At 61.2% G+C, this 22,353-nt stretch overlaps 1 protein-coding gene across 2 annotated transcripts in view; it reads right to left on the bottom strand.

Moving 5' to 3' along the window:
- Window positions 1-2,044: 2,044 nt before the first annotated feature.
- COL5A1 (collagen type V alpha 1 chain) overlaps window positions 2,045-22,353 on the bottom strand; it is a 150,446-nt gene continuing 130,137 nt past the window's right edge. Inside the window, exons 58-66 of one of the 2 annotated variants that reach the window (XM_038548863.1) lie at window positions 21,926-22,033; window positions 20,275-20,328; window positions 19,478-19,513; window positions 19,042-19,095; window positions 18,145-18,400; window positions 17,135-17,247; window positions 14,298-14,366; window positions 10,867-11,100; window positions 2,045-4,704 (exon numbers count right to left, since the gene is read on the bottom strand). In XM_038548863.1, the coding sequence (XP_038404791.1) occupies window positions 4,558-4,704; window positions 10,867-11,100; window positions 14,298-14,366; window positions 17,135-17,247; window positions 18,145-18,400; window positions 19,042-19,095; window positions 19,478-19,513; window positions 20,275-20,328; window positions 21,926-22,033 (1,071 nt within the window). In that variant the 3' untranslated portion in view covers window positions 2,045-4,557. Of the gene's footprint in view, window positions 4,705-10,866; window positions 11,101-14,166; window positions 14,236-14,297; window positions 14,367-17,134; window positions 17,248-18,144; window positions 18,401-19,041; window positions 19,096-19,477; window positions 19,514-20,274; window positions 20,329-21,925; window positions 22,034-22,353 lie in introns of both variants that reach the window. The other variant, XM_038548864.1, reaches the window with a different exon arrangement.

Here is a 22,353-nt window from a genome sequence, read left to right as displayed (position 1 = left end):
CCCCCTGGCTCTCATCTCTTAACCCGAGTGGCAGGTGCTTCTGTTTGGCAGGTTTTGAGGAGGGAGGGGACACAGAGAAGTGGGGGGGCCCAGCCTGGCCTCACTGGGGCCCCGGGTCTCCAGCACCAGCCTCCTCCCTGCCCTACCTGCAAGCTGTCTCATCACCACTGAGGCTGAATGCACAGCCTCGGGCACTGGGGGCAGCTGCCCAGGCGCAGGGTCACTGCAAGTCCTGCCCTGATGCCATCCAGCGAGGCTGACGCTGTCTCCACAGGACACCTGTCACAGAGGGGAACCAGCGTCCTGCCCCCTGGACATGAGCCAGCAGCCAGGGCCCACAGCGCCCACACATGCGGCCGCCCCTCTCCCTCAGGGTTGACCGCAGCAGCCGTCAGGTCCATTGGCTTTGAGGAGGCCCCACCGCACATCGTCGTGTCCTGCGTCTTCAACGGGGCCATCACAGTCCATGCTGGGGTTTAAGAGAAGGATGTGCTGCTTGTACGGGCGAAGGCTGGGCCGAGCCTGGCATGTCCCTCGGCGCATCTCAGAGTCAACACTGATCCCGAGGAAGGGCTGTGTCCTCCAGCCCTGGAAGGCCTGGGTCCTCCCTGGCTCCTTCCAGAGCCCATCTCTTCCTGTAGAACCTTCCAGGGTGGCAAGGGTGGCCAGCCAGGCCACTGTCCTTCCAGTTCTGACATCTCCCCTAGGGAAGAGCCTGCCCGTCAGCTGCCATGGGGGGCAAATGACTATCAGAATAAGTGTTTTGTCCTGGCAATGGGGCCCTTCCACCCAGACGACAGTCCAGGCTGCACGCCTGTGTCAGCCACACTGCGGTTTCCCAGGCGGAGTTTCTGGCTTTCGGGGACAATTCCATCAAGCTCAGGATGGCCAGGGGGTCTTGGGCTCCAGCAGGCAGCCAGTCACCTGACGCCCTGGGTCGGATTCAGCAGGTCAGCAGCCGGGCCTGAGAACTCACACTTCCACCAAGGGGATGCTGCTGGTCCCTGGACGGCACGTTGAAAACCACCGGTCTGGGTTTTGGCGCAGCAACAAACAGTCCTCTTGCTTAACACAACAGAAATGTTTCTCACTCTGTTGCTAATGGATCCCAGGTGGGCCAAGGACCCCCCTCCGGGTCTGCTGGGACACGGCTGTCCCGGGGAACAAGGCCAGTGACACACAACAGGAAGCCCCAACTGCAGACCCAAGAGCCAGGGTCAGACACCGGATGAGCCAACAGCCCACCCGGCTCCAAGGGGCCGAGAAGTGCGATCCCCACATGCAGCTGGACAGCAGAGTGGGGAGGCTTGGGGACGTGCCTGGGCCCAGGAGGAGGGTGAGGGCTGCATGCCGCCCAGGCTTGGATGCCCAGGAGCAGGGGACACCCCCAAAGTTGGCACCTGCCCACATCCTGCAGGCCCCCCAGGGAGCGGCTCTGTCCCCTGTCCTTCTGCCCTGTCCTGGAGGGCAATGGGCACCCCCTTTCTCGGCCCCCTGTGGTCCCTGGCTTCACGCAGTGGTTCAAGGCCGGAGGAGGCCCCTTCATCCTTAAGAAGGTAGCCAATCGAGGCACCTTCAGCCCAGGGCGTGATCCTGGGGTCCTGGGATCGAGTCCCACATCGGGGTCCCTGCAGGGAGCCTGCTTCTCCCTCTGCCTGTGTCTCTGCCTCTCTCTCTGTGTCGCTTATCAATAAATAAAAAATTTTAAAAAAGAAGACAGCCAATCGGAGAAGGACAAACATTATATGGTCTCATTCATTTGAGGAATATAAAAAATGGTGAAAGGGAATAAAGGAGAAAGGAGAAAAAATGAGTGGGAAATATCAGAAAGGGAGACAGAACATGAGAGACTCCTAACTCTGGGAAACGAACTAGGGGTGGAGTAAGAGGAGGAGGGCGGGGGCTGGGGTTGACTGGGTGACGGGCACTGGTGGGGGCACTTGACGGGATGAGCACTGGGTGTTATTCTATATGTTAGCAAATTGAACACCAATAAAAAATAAATTTATATATAAAAAAAAGAAGACAGCCAATCGCGTCTGCATACGGTGGAAACAGTAAACTGTATTTATTAAGAAGCTCTTACAAGCACTTTCCCATCACACGGTTTTCAAATATTTTAAAATGCCCCTTTCTGGGCATTACAGTTAAAACTTCGGAACAGATCTATGGGGTTTTTAGGCAACAGGCAGGTGTCACCTGACATTGTATTTTAAAGATCCCAATGCCCCAGGACCCTTCCCGTGGGTTTTCCATGTATCATTTTCCCCTTTACATCAATATGTGTCCAGTTATAGAGAGAAGGAAGGACAAGAATCACACCAGGAGAACATCTGCAAATATAAGAAGTAATTTTTATTGCAATATACCATAGCGAAGTGGTCTGGGGAGAACGGGACACATTTGACTTCAGTACAAATGACAACAGTTTTGAAGGGGCCAGAGGGTGAGGAAGACAGCGTGACGGGGGCCTCAGGAGGGACGAGGAAGCAAAACGGAATCACATGACCTAGACAACACCCACAGGGCACCACGTGGCAGCCCTCGGATATGGCTTTGCTTTGGAAGAGACAAATGTGAGAGTCATTGGCGCATGCCGGCATCCTGGGCTCCAAAGAACCTCCGAGCCAGACTTTTCTTTGGCGACAGCAAGATTCAATTTCCACGGGAATGCGGGCAATCCTAGCGGGTGGTTCCGTGATGCCCAAGGTGGGGGCAAGGCTCTGCTGCGGTCTCCCAGGCGGGGCGGGCAGGTGGGCAGACGACAGCACCGGAACGGTCACAGCTCCTCCCGAGGGGGCCGAGCAGGGCCCGCGGTCCTCACCTGCTCCTCCCGTCACGGAAGGAAAGGGCATTGCTCGAGGGCAGCTTTTCACAGTGAAGGGGTTGCCTTTCCTCGCAGGCCCCTCGGGTCCTCCGCCCACGGCAGGCAGCCCCCTGCCCTCGCTCACGAAGCCCCGCCAGCCCTGAGCTCTCCGGAGCGGGGGAGGCCCGCGGCCCAGGACGCCGGCAGCTGGAACCCCGGGTTGCTCGTGTGGGGAGGCGGCCCACAGAGTTGATTGCACGACTCCTGTCGGCTGAGGCCCCCCGGGCAAAGGCAGCCCAGCTGGGACGGCACACGCGGCTTCAGCTCAGTTCTTGGAACAAACACAGAAATTAGCACCAGACATTCGGCAAACCGGATGCGTACGAGCTGCTCATCGTCACGCCGCGGACACCGTGGGCAGCATCTTTTATAGCGCGCGTGTGTTTTCAAATCACAGAGGCACAACCCAATCCTGGAAACGGGCCTGGCCACCCTCTGGGAGCGCAGGGACACGTGGGCCCCACGGGAAGGGAGGCGGTGAGCGAGCGTCCGCCCGTCCACCCTCCCGTCCTCGGCAGGTCCCCACCGCGCCGGGGAGGCAGAGGCGGGGACCGAGAGAGGCGGGAGGCCGCACGGCCGGGTCACCCCAGTGTCCCCTTTGCAAGGAGATCTTAAAACAGATAGCACCACAAAGGAGAAGTGTAAAAGTAAGCACCAATTTTCATTTAATTATCATCTACAGAAAGTGTGGTTTCCCTGCCCTGGATACTCTCCCATCAGGCTCTGCGGGTAGAAAAACGGGAAAAGGAAGCAATTAAAATTAATTTATGCCTGTGATTTAATCTAAGTGCATGTAGGAAAGGCAAAGCATCAAGTTCTTTTTTTTTTTTTTCCTCTCCATTAAAAAAAAATCCAAAGCTAATCAAAAAATTGTCTGAAAAGGGGCCCGGGCACCCTGGGCTCCGCTGTTGCCACGGCAGTGTGCACTCCTGCCGCCCCCGGGCGAACCTCCACCTTATTGCACGTCCCTGGCCAGGTGGGGCACGGGGCTGCTCCTTCCTCACCAGAACTGGACACCCACCCTTCACCCCACTCTCTCAGCAGGACTGAAGCCGGGCTGACATGCGTGATTGAAAGTCGGGGACACTGAACACTTAGGACAATACAATACAAATATTTACTTAAAACTCACAAAAACGAAAGCACCTTTAATCCATTGGAAAGGCACATGCAGAATGACACTGGGCCTGTGAATGGATCGTGTAGTTGAAAACAGAGGCTCTGGCGGGGTGGGGATGACCTTTTTACAAGGTTTGCCTCTGAACATTTTTTCGATGGTCAGGGGAAATACGCATCTTCAAGTTGAATTAAAAAAAAAAACAAAAAACGTGATCTCCAAATACTGCAGCCCCACGCCCGGCCTGGTGACCTCCCCACGCAGGCGATGGATCGGCCGGCTGGGCGGCCAGAAATGCGGCCCCGTCCCCGCCCCAGTGGCGCATGGTGGGGACAGATGGGGCTGACAAAGCAGTGGGGCCCGGTGGCTGTGGGCCGTCTAGGTCATGTGATTCGGCTCCGGGGTTGGGGAGTCGGCTCTTTCCCTTCGCTCTCTGTGGGTTTGGGGTCTGGCCCGGCGCGGAGCCAGGCGCAGACGAGGTCGGGGGAGGGACGAGGGGCCTTCACTGTCCAGGACGCCCGCAGACGGCGCGCTGAGGTCACGAGGTTGCTCTTGGGGGCCGGGCTCACGGCTCCTAGCCCAGGAAGCAAGCCGGCCCCACTTCAAATCCAAATTTCTGTGATGCTTCACCGAAATCGTTGAACATAATATCCACGATGGGCACTTGTTCCACCTTGGGCGTGTCGATCTCCAGAACAGTCTTCTGATACCCTTTCTTCGTCTGGGAAGCAGAGGAGAGGCACACGTGGGTAAAAGGGGGATGGGGGCACCTCTGGGGTTTGAGTCTCACCCGCCACACCCGCCCTGGCTCCTGGGTTCCCGTGTGCACGCTCCACCAGCCGCGGAGAAAGTGGGTTTGCGCCGTGTCTCTGGGCAGGAGGAGGGAGGAAATGTGCTAGACCAGGGCAGGCAGCGCCCCCGCACCGCACCCCATGACATCCCATTTAATCCATGCACAGTTCCGGCCCAGCTGGGACACCCCAAGGTGCCCCCGCCAGGACCAGCTACAGGAAATGCTGCTCCCCTGGGATACTCGGATCCTGGCTGCTCCACGTTCAAAATGAGGACTTCTGAGACAGTAAGAGCTCATGGCCAGCCCTGCCCTTGGCGATCACACGCAGGAGGGTGAGGACAGGGGGGAACCTTACCCACTACCTGGTCTTGAGGAGTTCTGGGTAAACTGAGGCACAGAGGGCCAGGGACAGTGCAGGGAGGGAGCAGCATGCTACACTGAGTCCCCTGCAGCTCAGGTGAGCATCTCAGGTCATCCCCAGCTCAACTCCAGGTCAGGCTGCAAGACCCACCTTGCTAATTAGGAGAGTGAGCCCTACAAAGGGGACAGAACTTCCCCAGGAGAGGCATCTCCGCTCCCCTGCACGCCTCCTGTCCCAGAGCACAGGGTGCAGAGGTGCAGGGTCGTCCCGGACTGAGGAGCCACCCAAGCTCAGCTCTGAGCCTGCAGGACCCTTCCATGCAAGGCTAAAGGGGCACCACCCTCTAACCAACACCCCCTGGCGAGGGTCCCCGGGGCTGGCATGCTCCCTGCAGACCAGCACAGGCACCCCAAGCGGCTGTGTCTACCTCGCACCCAGCACAGAGTCACACTCTCAGGGCCTGTGGCTCTGGAGAGGGTCTCCCTGCACTGTCCACATCCTGAAAGAGGAGCGCAGAGCCTCTGGGGGCCTTAGTTCCCCCTGAAGAATGGGGTTGGGGTGCCGGGATCTGTGTGTGGTGCACGGGTAGCCACAGGAAGCTGAGTGGCTTCCACTCTGCGGGTGGCAGTGGGCACAATACCCCTGTCACTCCTCTGGGGGGCCCATGTGGCCGGAACTGAGCAGCACCCCCAGCCCCACAGCCCTCCCTGGATAGCAGCCCGCAGCCACAGCACAGTGTCAGCCACCCCACCATCCAGGGGTTGATGTCCTGTACACAATGTGAGGGCGTCTGGAGGCGGGACCTCTGGGAGGGGACTGGGTGATGTGGATGGAGCCCATGACTGGTGCCTGACAGGCAGTGACTGGAAAGCTAGCCGCTCTCTCCAGCGCAGGAATTCAACTGCGGGCAGCCCCCCCAAGCAGGCTGAACCCGCCTATGCCAGCACCCGACCTCAGCCTTCCAGCCTCCAGGGCCATAGGAAGCCTGTGGCTGCCATAGACGAGGCGTCAGTCTGGGGCGTTTTGTTACACGGCCTGAGCTGATGGGGACACTCTGGGCCACAGCCACCTGGTTGAGCCACTCCCAAGTTCCTGAGCCGACCCTCAGGAACAGTCAGGCCACACGAATTTGTGGCTTCCAGTGCTCGGTGTGTGACAAGCGCTAGGTAGCCAACTGTCTCTGTGGCTGTTTTCCGCAGCACAGACCGCCGTGTGGTGGAAGAGACCCTCATGTCCAGCGCATCCAGCAGGCCTGCCACACAGAAGCCCCCGGTGGCCGAGCACTGGCGCGCAGCCGCCTCACGACTTCCCTGAGTGCCACACCTTCTTGGAAATTCCTTATCCTGGAGACATCTGTCCCTGCCACATCCCCGCCACATCCTCATCATGTTCCTGCCACGTCCCCACCACGTCCCTGCCTTAACCTCATCCTGCCCGCAGCTGGGTCTGGCTGCAATTATTTTAAAGCTGGGAACAGCGCTTCAGAGCCACTATGAGGTCCTCTGGGGCTTGTCAGCACTGTGAGCTCTGGCCCACCCCAGAGACGGCATTGCTCTAGGTCCACACAGTCTGCCTCTCAGACAATCGTGATGCGGGACACTGCCCTAAAGGACAGCTCAGGGACGACCGGGAACTCGGGGCCATGAACGCTGGCACTTTCGGACAACGTGGCAGGGGCCTAGCTGCACCCTCGTGCTGACTGGAAGGGGTGGCCTCACGCCTCCCCCGTCCAGACCGGCGCCTACCTCCACCCGCCTAGGCTCTGCCCCTGTGGCCTCCGTCTTCACTGCTGGCCGCCACATAGCAGGGGACCAGAGCGACGGCTGCCCTGGAGGCTATCAGGGCCACTGGAAGGCAGGGGCTGCCAGGGGACCCGAGCCACCTCGGCTGCAGGGCTGCCCCTTCCTCCCACGGGGGGCCCACAAACCAGCCTCTGCGGGACCACGTCTGCCTCTCTTCCTCCCCCCGAGGGGTGGCGGCGCTTGCTGAGTGCCCAGGACAGTCCCCCTGGATATATGGGGCCCCGCAGCTGCAATCACCAGAGCACATAGAGAGGGCATGTGGCATCAGGCTGCCCTGTCATAATAAACCATTATAAATATAAATAACCATTACAGGGATCCCTGGGTGGCTCAGCAGTTGAGCGTCTGCCTCCAGCTCAGGGCATGATCCTGGGGTCCCAGGATCAAGTCCGGCATCAGGCTCCCCGCAGGGAGCCTCCTTCTCCCTCTGCCTGTGTCTCTGCCTCTCTCTGAGTGTCTCTCATGAGTAAATAAATAAAACCTTTATAACTAACTAACTGACCATTACGGGCCAGCAGTGGCCCCCAAGGGCACCCAAACAACAGGATTTATGTGGCACAGCTCCTCAGGCCCTCTTCCAGGTGATTTGTGTCTGTGCACAGGGCTGGGCCCCACTCAGAGGCCCCTCGGGGGGTGCACACAGCCACAGCACTTCTGCGGGAACCCTTGGGGCTCCCCTTGAATCTTTCTCCTTTGGGTAGGAGGCAGCACCCCGGGGTGGGGGCAGGGGGCACACGGCAATACCTGAGGGCATTTTTGGGTTGCGGCATCTAAGTAGGGGACTAGCATCCAGAGGGTCGAGGCCACAGATGCTGCTCAACATCCTACAAGGCACAGGATGTCCCCAGCCCAACCCCATGCACCCCAAAGATTCAGCCAGCCCCAAAGGCTGAGCAACTCTACTATGGAACCAGGTCCCCTCTGCACGACATAAGGGGCAAAAGCAAGAAAGAGAGGCAGGAATTACAGCAAGAAGATTTTAGCTCAATTCCCAGAAGAGCTTCCTAACACTGAGACTTTGTAGCCATGGTCTGGGCTGCCCCAGGTGGGAGCAAGCTCCCTGTCAATGGAGGCATTCAAGGTGCAGCTATGCCAGAAATGGACGATGGTGGAAAGGGGACAGGAATTAGGAGATCCGTTTGGCCATAGCCTAAGGGCCTTGGGCAGCTCACTGGACCCCTCCTGACTTCAGATTTTGCTTCTGCACAATAAAGAGAAGCCCCAATCAGCAGCTCTTGCCCAGAGGCCGGAGTGATCCTAGTGGCATTTGGTGCGTGGAGGCCACATGCTGCCAGCACGGCCACATCACCAGAAGACATGGCCAGAGAAGGGAGGCCATTTGCTCTTGGGTTAAGGGAGATGGGAGCTTGACCTTGTACTGACGTGCCTGCAGAGCCAGGAGGGCGGGCTCTGAGTTAGATGCCATTGCCAGGAACTTCGGGGGCTCTGGGACGTGCTGTTGGGAACTTTGGGGGCTCTGGGACGTGCTGCTGGGAACTTTGGAACTCCGAGATGTGCTGTTAGGAACTTCAGGGGCTCCGGGATGTGCCATTGGGAACTTTGGGGGCTCCAGGACGTGCCATTGGGAACTTCAGGGACTCCAGGTTGTATGTTGGGAACTTCAGGGGCTCCGGGTTGTGCTACCAGGAACTTCGGGGGCTCTGGGATATGCTATTGGGAACTTTGGTGTCTCCAGGACGTGCTGTTAGCAATTTCAGGGGCTCCAGGATGTGCTGTTGGGAACTTCAGGGGCTCCGGGATGTGCTGCCAGGAACTTTGGGGGCTTCAGATGTGGACAGGGAATGTCCAGAAAAAGAGGGATGGGGCACCAGAGCAGAGCCTATCTGAGCTGGAGCAGGGAGCTGGGGTGGCCTGCCCTTTCCCCGCGATTCCTGGCACCCCTTGTGGGGAATGTTCCCCTCTCCTGGGAACTCGTGAGCCCCGTCACCAGGTGTGACCACAGGTGGCACGTCCTGGCCCCACCAGGGCACTTCCTCCCCCTTCTGCTCCAATCTGAGCCCTGTCCCGAGGTCCTGCCTCACCCCAAAGACACTCCTATCTCCACCTTCACTGCCTCCCTCCCCGTAGCCTGGGCTGTGCAGTCGGAAATAGTCAAAGAGCTGATTCTTCTGGGGCTTCCGCCAGGCTGAACACAATTGCGAGCTCTTCTGAGGTGAGAGGAGATGCACTCCTGGAACAGTCTCATGGAGCAGGTGCTATTACCGTTCCCCCATGTAAGCGGCAGAACCATGGGGATAATTTTACTTGCTGCCTCACAACCTTCTCAAAGCAGCGTGGGGTGCGCATCGGGAGCCCGAGCAGATGCAGGTGGCACCCCCCACCTCACTTCCCAGGGTGTTTCTGGATCCCTTCCCAGAGGGTGGGACTCCTCTGCTTTAAACGGGGATGGGTTCCACACATTCCACAGTCAGACCAAAGGACTGACCCACACATACCCAGGGTGTGCAGGAGCAGGGAGGAGAGGAGGGTGTCCCGGGATGGGGAGGACTGGGTACATCCAGGATGAGAAGGAACAGAGGATCCCCGGGGCCGGAGGTGGCAGCCCAGGCGCTGGCCCCAGCCAGGGCAGATGCAGGCAGTGAGCTGGGGTCCTGCTCTCAGCGGCCACCCAGCAGCTCCATGCAGTCACTTTCCTGCTGGACCCCGACGCCCCACGGAACTGTCCCTGACCTTCTGGCCTGGCCCGGACAGCCCTGGGCCTCAACAGGGGACAGTAGGGAAAACTCACATTCTGAGCATGCTGAGATAGGCCAGGGAGGGCGGGGGGCGGGGGGTGGGTGGAACATGTGGCAGGGAGCGCTGACCCAGAGGCAAGAGTGCAGGCTTCTTGCAGCTCAGTGCTGGGGATGCCTCTCCCTGGCCTGGAACACACCATGCCCACCCCCAACCTGTGCCCTGGTGGCTCTGTTCCCAACATGGGGTGGAAGGCAACTGGTGGCACAGCTGGGCCAACTAGAAGAAGCTCAGGTTCTAGTTCCCAACAGAACTAGAAGAAGCTTCCACCCGGAAGTCTGCTGGATGGACCCTGTCTGCAGCTGGCGCTGGGATGGCCTGGCCATGAGGTGAGCCTTCCACAGAAGAGCATCATGTGCTGGCCTGGTGGGGGGCCCTGCACACTGGAGCCAACCCTGTCCCCGTGGGGGCTGGCCTGGGCACCTCGGGCAGGGGCTCTAAAGGACAGAGGGACCGGCGCTGGGATGCGACAGAGACTCACAGAGACGATGCCTCCTGGCAACCTCCACCCTCCAGTGGCCCCCCAAACACCTCCCAAGACATAAGGACACAGCCCAGACCCACCCTGGGAGATACCAGGCCCCAAGGGGCAGTCCCCAAGAGCTGACCCTTGGGGGGGAACCCAGGAGCTGACCCTCGGGGGGCACCCAGGAGCCGACCCTTGGGGAAGACCCAGTAGCTGACCCTCAGGGGGGACCTAGGCCTCACTCTGGGAGGCCACAGCTGGGGTGCAGAGGACAGCAAGCATCCCAGGGCCTGGGCCTGGAGAGCAAATGCAACCCCAGCACTGCCTGGCTGTATGGGCCGAGCAGGCCTCCCATCAGGCCTGCGAGCAGAACCGCCCCTCCCGGCAGGTGGATGGGCCCGGGTACGACCTCGTGTGGCCAGGGTACATGGGGAGCCGAGGCCAGCCCTGAACCCGCGGAGCACCGCCCAGCCCAGTGTACGCCCAGGACCAGAACCCGCCTGCATCCTGGCCGTTCCTGGGGAGAGTCCTAAGGACAGAGTCTCTAATTCCAGGCCGGACTGCAACAGGTGCCACGACACAGCCCGACAGGGCCACAGACTCGGCTCCCTGGCCCTTCCTGTCAGGTGCCCGTGTCCCCCTGCGCCCTCACTGCCCCACACGCCGCGCAGGCTCCCCCCGCCCCCGGGCCGCCACGTGTCACTCACAGCACAGCCATCCACCAGGGCACGGATGTAGGGGCTGTTGTCGTAGGACATCTCCTCGTCGTTGGAGCCCAGGAAGCGCATGGCCTTGTCGTAGCTGCCCGTGGCGGCGTCCTGCCAGGCTACCGACTGGTAGCAGTTGTAGGTGATGTTCTGGTTGGCAGAGGCACTCAGCAGCCGCAGGAAGGTCATCTGGACCACACCCACGGGGTTGCCCTCGGCGTCCACGTAGGAGAGCTGGGGGGAACAAGGGGGGTGCTCAGCACTGAGGGGCCAGGGCCCCACTCACGGCCCAGCCTTTGCAACCTTGGTCCACGTGCTGTCTCCTCCAGAGTGTGAGCCACCCTGGAAATGTGCTGCACACGCAGCGCCCCCAAGGCCAGAATGCACTGGCTCGCTCAAGGGCTCCCTGGAACAGAGCAAAACACACTTCATTTCTTCTAGAGACCTCCCTCCTGGCCTGGCTGGTCACGTGCCTCCTCTTGCAGGAAGCCTGCCCAGGTTAGGTGTCCTTCCCTACCTTAGCCTGGCTGTCTGCTTTCCCTACTGGGCTGTAAGACCTTCCACACCAGCTCTGGCCTGCAGCCCTCCCCGGATGGGAAGTACCCTGGGGGCAGAGACGTGGCATATAGTTCCTATCACTGTGCCTGGAGATCCACCAAAGGAAGGCGCCCATGAGATGATGATAACAGATGAAAACCATCTTCTGGGTGCCAAGGATGCACTAGGCCCTGGCCAGGGAGCCATGAAAACCACAGATGGAGAGGGCAGGGGGGTCTTGGGGGTAACTCAGCCGGCTGGCAGGGAGGCACGGGGTACCTGGCCGACCCGGCGGCAAGAAGGGTCCTGAGCCATTTGGCCAAGAGCCAGAGGGAGGGCTAGGGTGACCGGGCACCCTCCTAGAGTCACAGGGTGACACTCGGGATAGGCCTTCCCAGCCCGGGGATTGGGGCTCCTCGTTGCCCACACCGAGAGGGGGCAGCCAGGGGCACTCTGGGGACGTGACCCTCCCTGAGAAGACCCACTGAGAGCAGGCCTAGGGCAGGGTACCAGGGAAAGATGACGCACCCATTCTCAAGAGCCTTCTCCAGCGTCACCAGCCCACCCCCAACATGGGCGGCTGAGCTCGGCGGGGTGTCCCACACCTCAGGGACTGCATCATTCTGAGCTGCTGGACACGGCCCAGGCACTTGGGTGCCTCCCTGGCCCCCAGATGGGGCTCGATCCCCTCCCCTACCAGGCAGCACCCTGCAGCCCCCCCCCCCCCCCCCGCCCCGTAGGAGGCAGAAGGGCTCGGGCGGTTTCTGAGCATCAGCAGGAGGAGCAGATGTCAGGGTCCGAGGCCACGTTCCAAGGCTGGCCCTTCCCCAGCCCACAAGGCCCGTGCCAGACACACGAGCAGGCACTGAGGTCCCCGCTGCCCGCTGGCTCACACACGTATGTGGAACTAGAGAGCGTGGAGAACGGGGGCCCCAGCTGGCAACCCTACCCGTCCCCGCTAGGGCCCGGAGGGAGGGCCACTCCAGCTCTGCACACAGTGACCAAATACCTCATGGTCCAACCCTGAGGATGGAAACCCAATACCAACCGCAGTCCAGGCCATCAGGTGCTCCTTCTGGGAGGACACTCGACTTGGGGAAGCATGCATGCACAGGGGCTGGCCAGCGAGCAGTGCGGGACACAGAAGGACCTAAACCCCCAGTGCTGAGCCCCGGGACCCCACTGTCCCACCGTGGGAGAGGGGCTCTGCAGGACTGTCTTCATGGGCCGCGGCCAGAGCAGCCAGGTCCACAGAGGGAGCCTGTTTCTTCTGCGTCTATGTCCTGTCCACTAGGACAGCCAGAGAGAGCTGGAAATCCAGCAGGACGAGAACCTGAAGGGGAAACTGTCTCCTCCTGGGGCCATCCTTTTGCCTTCGCCTCCGTCTAAAGTCTGAGATGGGACAAGTGACAGGAGGTGGGCTCCCTAGTTCTGGGAAGAACGTGGGTGTTCTGAGTGAGGTGCTGGGGTTAGGCCCCGAGGGGCGCCGGGGAGTGCACCTGTCCTGGGTGCCCTGCTCCCTGGGCTGCCCCATGCTGAGCGGGGTCCGAGGCAGGTCCTTCTGCGTGCCCACTGCTCTGAGTGAGCACAACAGGGGCGGAGGGAGGAGGGACAGCAGGCGGAGAAGCAGGTGAGAGGCCCGTTGTCCACACGGAGAGATAAGAGGAAGCCTCCACAGACGTGGTGAGGTGAGCGCGGACTTTCAGAGTGTCTGCCAAGAGCCAGAGCGACTTGGAATCAAGAACGCGGAGAGCGTGTGACATTGTTAGCCAGGAAGTGCTTCAGGGTTTAAGAGCAAGAGGTTTTGAGAGGTGGGACAGAGCCAAGGCCAGCTGGAAGCCTCCACACTGTGAGTCCTTGGGGGACGTGGCCTCTGTGCTCCGCTGCCCCCCGTGAGGCTACAGTGCTCGCACTGTGGGCAATGGCCGGGTGGGAAGTCACGGAACTCCCACAGTCTGGCTTCCGGGTGACAAAGGACCCCCTCCCAGAGCGTGTGGGGGCGGGACGACCGGATCTGAGGACATGAAGGCAGGGAGCAAAGTCAGGTGCCTGCAACATGTCCACACCCTGGACCCCTGGCCCTTTCACTTGCTAGAAAGAGGGTACGGGGCTCTGCACTATGCTCCAGGGAAGGGCCCGGACCAAACCCCTGGGACAGTCAGGGCAACACGCCCAACCATGTGGGAGCAGCCACCGGCCTCGTATGAAGGAGTCCAGATGGGCTCGGCTCTGGGCTGGTGACAGACCACCACTGCCGCTTCCTCCAAGGGATGCCAGGGTCTTTCCATGTCTGGGCCGGGTTATGGAGACTGGCTCCCCAGGAGTTGATGCGGGGACCGACCTAGTGGCGTGGGTGTAGGACAAGCCCACGGCCAGGTGGGCCCTAAGGACGGCCCTAAGACCTGCCCACAAGGACTTCGCAAAGTAAAACCCTCTGTGTAAAACCCTGGTGTCTTTGGTCCCAAGTCCTGGCGGCGTCCTGCGGTGGCTCTGGGCGCCCTGAGCACCATGCTCCTGTCCTAGACCTGACAGGAAGAGCAGCCCCCGGCTCCATCCCCCTGCTCCATCCACCTGCTCCCAGGCTAAACAAACTCTGGTCAGGGGTGGCGGGCGTGGGCGCCGATGCGGAGTCTGGCTGTCACGTGCCGTGGAGCAGCTCTGCCAGAGGTGCCAGAGCAGGTGCGGTGCCCGGCGGCCATGAGAGCCATGCAGAGCCGCGAGCCCGGCCGTCCCGCAAGCAGGCAGCGCCCGGTGGCCACTTACCAGGGACCCTCGCTTGTACTGACTATACCAGGTAGAAGGTTGCTCTTTGGGCCAGCGGGCCATTTTACTCTGTAAGATACGAAACGGGCGCATGTGAAGGACAACCGCGGAGACGCCAGGGGCCGCCTTACCAGTTTACCACGCTTGAATTCACTGAACCAGGAACCCGGGTTTTCTTTGGGCCAAGAAGTGATCCTGGCCTAAACATCGGGCGGGGGTGGGAGAGAAACAGAGAAGGACAGGGTTACTTCTCCCGCCGCCGCCACGAGGAGTGCTCCCCACCACCTGCAAACACGCCGCATCCCGCCCGCAGGGCCTCCTCTGAGCGCCGCGCCCCCACGTGGCCGAGGGGCTCCTTCGGAGTCGGGGTGCTCGCCCTGGGACAGGCTGGTGGCCATGATGAGGACAGGAGGAGAGCCAGGCCTTCACCCAGCAGGCCAGCAGCCTGCATTTTGGCCATTTGCGTATATCCAGCCTCTAGTACGGGGCCTGGGGCTTCATAGCTGCTGAGCGGTGGAGGGACTCCCGGGGCCGCCAGCACTTAGGACAGTAAGAGACAGCACTGAGGGGCAGGAAGGACACGCGGCCGCCCTCCCATCCCATCTGATCTCATTTGATGCGTGTGTCCTATGTGCCAGTGTGCGGTGGGTGGAGCCTCCCTGAAGATGCAGCGTGAAGCTGACCGTCACAGGGTCGGAGAGCATGTGTCCCCCCACGGGAGGTGAGGGCTCCCATTCAGGCGTCTGCTCTGTGCAGGGTCCAGGCACAGTTCCCCAGGACAGGCCGAGTGCAGAGCGGGCTATGGGGAGCCACTCATTGCAGGTGCAGAGCCAGGGAGCACAGCAGATGGGCCTCCCAGGACCCAGGGCCCCCTGTTTCACCCAGTGCTAGTCATGCACAGTGGAAAAGCAGGAGTCCGACTCCCTGTGCTGTCCCCCTGGGCTCCCCTCTGAGCTGGCCTCACACAGGGGAGAGGGAAGGAAGTGGTGCCCAGCTGCCCTCTCGCCGGGGCTTCCCGACCCGCCCAGCTCAGCACTCAGATAACATGTGCTCCGGCACGGAGCTGAAGTTAAACCCCCGCCCTCCTGCTGCCTGATGGGGAGGGGTCCCTATGTGCATGAGGCTGAGCCCGAGGAAGAACACGGAGCAGTGGGGGTCGCTCAGTGCCCCAGCCTGCTGTCCGCCCAGCGACACCACCAGCTGGGGCTCCAGGGGGTGCCCACTAATTCCCCAGCAGCAAGGCCACATTTCAGGGACAGAGAGCCACCAAAAGATGAGAAAATAGGGTCTTTCCACCCAAATCTCTTCCTGGGCCTCTGCCAAACAGGAGGGTCCCGAGGCTTGCAATTTTTTTTTCTTGTTTTGAACACCAGGGCATTTGTTGCTGGGCACACAGGTTACCAAGGGTTGCAAATTTCGGGTTGGGGAGTGTGCATATAAAACAGGGGTCACCAAATCGTGCCTGTGAGGGTGGGGCCCCTGCCCCTGTGGCCCGGCCTTCTGTCCAAGGGCCTGGAGCCCCCACAGTCACAGTGAGGTTCAGGGGTGAGGGGAGGGCGTCTCTGCACAGCACAGCTGCTTGTCGGCACTGCGGTCCACTGAGGAGCTGCGACCACAGGCCGCCTGGCCCCTCCGCACCCGAGCTGAAGCCTGTCTGCACAGCCGGCCGCCTGGGGGTGCATGGAGCTCTGCACAGGCCCCACGCAGAGGGCACCGCGTCGCGGTCATCTTGCAGTTAGTTAGAGGCCTTGTCCACCTCACTGTCCTGCGCCAGAGGGGAAAGCAGCCCACGTCCATATGCCTGTCTGCACACCATCCACATGCCCATCCACATGGCTGTCCACACGCACACACATGCCCATCTGCACACCCATCCACACACCCATCCACATGCAGAGACATGCCCATCTGCACACCCATCCACACACCCATCCACATGCAGGGACATACCCATCTGCACACCCATCCACACGCTTATCCACACGCACACACATGCCCATCTGCACACCCATCCACACACCCATCCACATGCAGAGACATGCCCATCTGCACACCCATCCACACACCCATCCACATGCAGGGACATACCCATCTGCACACCCATCCACACGCCTATCCACACGCACACACATGCCCATCTGCATACCCATTCACACACCCATCTGCACACCCATCCACCCATCTGTCCACATGCACACATGCCCATCTGCACACCCATCCACACCGCCATTCACATGCACTCACATGCCCATCTGCACACGCATCCATACACCTGTCCACATGCCCATCTGCATACCCGTCCACACAGCCATCCACACGCACACACATGCCCATCTGCACACCCATCCACACGCCTATCCACATGCACACACGTGCCCATCTGCATACCCATACAACACCCATCTGCACACCCATCCACATGCCCATCCACATGCACACACTCACATACACACACACCAGCTTCACGTCTGTGTCCCCACACACATTCACTCCTGTCCCCTCCATACAAACCCCCCACCAGGTGACTGTTACCTCCCACCAAGTCTCTGTGCATCAGAACCTCGCTGACCAAGATTCTGTACCGCAAGCACTTTGGACAAACACGCTGCCCTCGGAAGAGATGGGAGGAGGCATCAGCTAGACATCAGCTGACCCCAAGAACTGAGATAAATGCCAGCCTCTAAGAGATGCATCTGAGGGACTGTGTGCTTGCCCCAAAGGTGTCCCCGTGGGTGTCAGGTTGGTCTGAGGGCAGACCTGCAAGGTCAATGTAGGAAGGAGCCACACACCCAGCAGTTGAAATCCCAACCTGGGGCTGGCAGGTGGAAGCCCTCCCAGGAGCCAGCCGTCCCCTCACCAGCCACAGCACCAGGCTGCGCCAATTCTGTCCCATGCCTTGGGTCTGCCCCCGGGGGAGAAACCTCAACTCTGACCCCAGCCCTGCTGTGAGGGGAAGGCAGGCACTCACCCCCTCGGACTTCTTGTCGGGGAAGACGCACGTTGCCCCTCCAGCTGTGAAGTTGCAGTAAACTTTGAAGGAGTCCCGGGAGCATCCCTGGTTAGGATCCACCCAGTATTCACCTGCAAGGCAGACAGGGAGCGGATTCGTCAGCTGCTCCCTGTGTGGTTCCAGAAGGAGCCACATGCCGTCAGCTCAGCAGGTAAGACACAGGGCCAGGCCCACAGGCCACCAGTGTGGGCCACCCCCGGGTCTGCCCAGTGCCCTTGCTGCATCCACATAAAGATATGACAGTCCCGTCCCCGAGAACCCAGCTGGAGGGTGAAACCCCTGGAGCCCCTGCTCTGGCTGGCAGTGGAGGGTGGCCCAGCCACCTTGGCAGGGAGACAGGAATGCAGAGGGGCTGTGGGTGGAGCTAGGAAATTCACATACTCGGGATGAGAGAGGCCTGGGAGCCCCTCAGGTCTCGAGGACAGACACCCACACTTCCCAGGGGCAACAGCCGGCTAAGGGGCTGAATCTTTCAACAGGAGGCCTCAGAGGACGGGAGGACAGGAACGAGAGGGGCTTTGATGGAGGGCTGTCCCAAGGAGCGCCCTGATACTGACGTTAGCATGGGTATAACCTGACCCTGACGACAACCCCGATGTCGGGCATGCCCTGCTGAGCAAGCAACACACTGTCTCTTCCACTCCGTCCTCTGGGAGGACCCTCTCCGTGGAAGGCTGACCTGAGGCCCAGGGTCACAGCTTACACACAAGACGGTGGCTACGACCGGACTAGGACCGGGCTCCGTGCCACCCCAAAGCCTTGCCCTCCTTCCCTCCTCCTAGGACCTGGCCGTGTTCTGCGCTGCCTCCATCAGGTTCAGGGGGAGATGCCCAGGTGGCCGCATGCTGCCCAGATGGGGACACAAGGCTGTGTCTGTCCTGCTGCCTGGGCAGCCCTGTCATCGCCCCCTCCCACCCACTGTGAGCCCCACGGGCCTCCCCCACTGCCCCGCACGAAGCCACCCCTACCGTCTGGGAAGTCGGGGTGACAGAGCTGCAGGTCCTTGCAGGTGCGGGCGGGGTTCTGCTGCGTGCCCAGGGGCCGCTTCATCTGCTCTATCTCCAGCTTCAGGGAGTTGAGCGAGCCGAAGATTTCCTCCATGCCGTCCGCGTAGTCCACATAGCTCTCGCCGGCCCCGTCATCCAGCAGCTGGCTGGCGTCAATGTTCCGCCGGGTCCTGGATGCCTGGATCGGCAGGGGCTGGATGACCTCGCCAGGGGGACCCTGTGTGTGGAAGGACCCGGTGGGTGTTGGTGGGAGCAGCGCCCGGGCAGCTGGAGCCCCACGTCCTGGTTACAGACACCTGTCCTCCTCAGCATGCTTCTCTCTCTCTGCTGCTCCTGAGCACTGCACACCTGTCCCTGCTGCCGGGCCTCACCTACATGCACACCCCCCTCCTCCCGGCCGCGGCCTGGGGTTCTAGCCTCAGCTGGACTCAAAGCAACTAGCTCTCCACTCGCCCCTGCAGCCCAGCCTAGGGCTGTGTATGGTGGTGCCACACAAATGCCTGTGGGTGTAGGAGCCCAAGCCAAGGATGGAGATAGGCATCGAGAGGCTGCTCACTCAACTGGGGGGGGATGCATGGAGTGAGCGCGCCCCACAATCTGGCTCATCATGGCCCCTGCCCAACTGCTGGGGGCCTTGGTGGGTGCTGCCCACTGTCACACCCACACAGGTGCCCACACACACAGATACCCCCACGTGCACTCTCCCCCCCACTGTGGCCAACCAGGCCTCCCAGGGAGAGGCATCTGGACACCCTCTGCAAAGTCCTGGAAGGTATACAGCACACACAATGCTCCCATGACTGCCTCAGCACCAGGAGAGCCACCAGTCCCACTTTCAAGTCTTTGAAGGCTACTCACCGGTGGGCCAGGGGGTCCTGGGTGGCCAGCCTCACCCTTTGGGCCAGTGGGACCCTAGGAGAGAAAGAGGGAACCGACCTTGATTACAGAGGCCTGATGTGACTTAAACCTGCTTTGTACTCTAGGATGATCCCCCAACGCCTGCACAGACACAGCCAGGGGCCAAGTCTACTGCGCCAGGGGGAGGACGGCAGAGACCCTCCCATCCCCAGGCCCAGATGCGAGAGGCCGATGCCCCACATGGAAACCTCAGGGGCACCATCCTGCTAAGGTGAGAGCGTTTGCAGCAACCATGGCTGGGGATGGGCTCAGGACGGTTGGCGCTGGAGAAGCATGAAGATGGTGCCACCGCCGGTCAAGGGGGCAAAGGGGACCCAGGGTGGCTGTCATCCAAGGCAGAGGGGCCATCCAGGGCAGAGGGGTGCACACCACTTACCGAGGAGCCCTTAGCACCTTTTGGCCCAGGAGGACCCTGCAGAGAGTAGGGGACAGAGCATCAGTGTGCAGGCAGCCCTTCACCTCTGGGTGCCCACCCCGCCCCATGCTCCTGCTCAGGCCTGGCTGGCTCTTCACCTCCAGCCTGCACCCGAGCCCCCTTTCTTAGGAGTCCATGCTTGCACCTGCTTGACAGGGTAGGGGGTATGACTGGTGCTCAGCCACATGGAGGCAGAGAAGGGTCCCGTCCCATCCGACCCCAGTCATCCTGACTCCAACCCCCATCGCAGTAGGGAAGCCAGTTAGGCCTCGAGAGTCAGAAGAGCAGGGTGTCGGGTCTCATGGCCTCACCTTGGCCTCGCAGACCCAGGCCCAGGTCCAGGAGGGGCAAGTTGGAGGCTCCCAGCCCTGGGGGACGGCTCTGGAGCTGGGTGGCCCAGCAACATGGGGGCTGCCCTATGGATGGTCCCCAGCCCCTCTTGTCTGGGCCAGGCCATCCTACAGGCTCATGGGGACAACTCTCCTCACCTGGCCCACCATATCCCTGATCCCTGAAATGCCTGCCTCCCCTCCTGAAACCAGGGCCCAGAGACGCCTCTTCCTAGCTTCTGTCACCCAGGGCCCTGATGTGGAGGTGATGGGCAAACCCACTCTGGGCCCAGCATCCCCTCGGTGCTGGGCCCCAACCCGGGGGCTCCTGACCATCCCATAACCCTCCCACCACGCCGAGGCCCACAGCCTGGGCTCGCCTGCCTCCCCAGTGTGACCCAGAGCCACCCACCACTCCCAGATACATACCGGCAAGCCGGGAGGGCCGGGGGGGCCGATCGGGCCCGAAGGACCAGTGATGCCCTGAAAAGGAGCAGAAAACACAGTTGGAGCATCATACGGGGAGGGTCACAGATGCACACGCCTGCCGAGTGCCCCGGCTCTCCGGTGACGTGGTCTTTCCCCGAGCAGACACCCTCTGATGAAGGGCCGACTGCCTCGATGGGGAGCCATCTCTCCTTGCAGGACCTGCTGGGGCCCAAATGTGCGCCAGGACACTGAGCACCCCTGCCTGGCTGCCTGGGCCAGGCTGGGAATCTGGCGTCTCCAGGGCCACGGGGAGGGGACTTCTGCCATCATCCCCTCTAACATCCTGATTTGAAATACAGAAGCTCCACGCCCAGCGCCAGGCTTGGGACCACCCCACCCCCCACCTCCCTCACCCCTGCACGGGTCCTGGGGGCAAGGGCATCAGGGTCCTAAGGCCCTGTGTGTGCCGCCCACCCTGCCCAGCCTTTCCACATGCTCTGCCCCACACGGAGCTCACAGCCTCTGAGCAGACCCTCGCTCGGTCCACACAGGCCCAGCCAGCCCATGCGCCAGAGACTCGCTAGCTTTAGCACCAAGTTCCCTGCTGTGGAAGGGCGCCCTAAGCTCATTTCACCTGGAACCCCGATTCCACACGACCTTCCCACTGGGGCTTAAGTGACAGTGGGGGCAGAGGGAGGCTGAGAGTGAGTGACCCCCACCCTGCACCCCCCACCCCTACCCCAGAGGAACTGGGGCAGCTCATCATGGTCAGAATCCGAGAGATTCTCAAGCAGGCACCTCCCTGCAGGGATGGTGGTGAGGGCATGGACAGGTGCTTTGGTGGTGGAGCCCCGGACATCTTCCTAATTCTCGAGGTCACCAGGCTACCAGGCCCTGGACTGCACTACTTAGGAGAGATGGTCAGCGCCATGGGGAGAGCAGTGCAGTGGTGGATGAAACAGGGCTCCCAAGGACGCCATCCTACAAACATCAGGGGCCCAGTGAGGGTCCTACTTCATCCCCTGCCTCCCTGGCTCTGCCCCATGAGTCCCATCCCCTTGCAGGTCAGGTGTGGGCCAAGGGGGGCGGAGTCAAGGGCCTTGCACACCTTGGGAAGCAGTGACCTGTACCTGGGATGCTGCCCTCACGTGGGGAAGGGCACAGACGCAGTAGGCCTGCCACATGCCCTCGCCCGCCTCCACGGCACACGTGGCCCTGCCGCTGACCACAGAGTCACTTCAGTGGCTGGCTGTGCAGGGCAGGGACGAACCCTCTGGCTAGGGTTTGCAGTGCTGGGTAGGTCTGGGGCCAGGCGTGCCCATCGTGGTCAGGGAGTAGGTGCTGCCCTGCATGCCTGGCACACACGGTTGGGCCTCACCAGTGACCTGGGCAGTCAGCTGGGTAAGAGGCCCTCGCTTGGCCATCAGGTGAACTGCTGAGGGAGGGAGAGGCTGGCAGCCAGTCAGGGCCACACTTGCGTCCCAGCCCCCTGTGCCCTGGGCGAGTCGTCCCCTCTGCCATTCCTATCCAGGTATGGTAGACGTGAGGACATCCTTCTAGCTCTAACTGGCCCAAGGCCAGGTCCTCAGATGCTTCTCACCACCCGTTGAGGAGCCGCGCTGGGGTGTGGTGGGGGCACCTCCTCACGCACCTGTTCTCCCTTGGGGCCAGAGGAGCCCTGGGGGCCAGGGAGACCACGGTCACCCTTTTCACCCTGTTCACCCGGAGGTCCGATGAGTCCGATCAAGCCTGGATGACCCTGTTGACGAATAAAGGCAGGAAGGGGCGCTCACTGTGGCTGTGCCTCACCGCCAACCTCGTGCGCTGGCTGGACATGGCGGGGGTCCCTGACAAGGGAAGCCACGGGGTCACCAGCCACACGTCCTGGCAGAGGACCCAGCTGACAGGCAGGCCAAGTGACAAGACAGCAGGTGTGACACAGCTGGCCTTCTGTAGATGTCCTAGCCAAAGAGGCGGGAAGACACAAATCCAGACACAGACCAAAGTGGTAACAGGGTGTTTTCCTGAGTGATGTTTGCATGGGTCTCATATGCAACATCTGGTTTTTGTACAGCCAAT

This window comes from Canis lupus, chromosome 9 (genome assembly GCF_011100685.1).
Source record: "Canis lupus familiaris isolate Mischka breed German Shepherd chromosome 9, alternate assembly UU_Cfam_GSD_1.0, whole genome shotgun sequence".
Lineage (NCBI taxonomy): Eukaryota > Metazoa > Chordata > Mammalia > Carnivora > Canidae > Canis > Canis lupus.
This window is presented reverse-complemented; position numbering and strand designations above follow the sequence as displayed.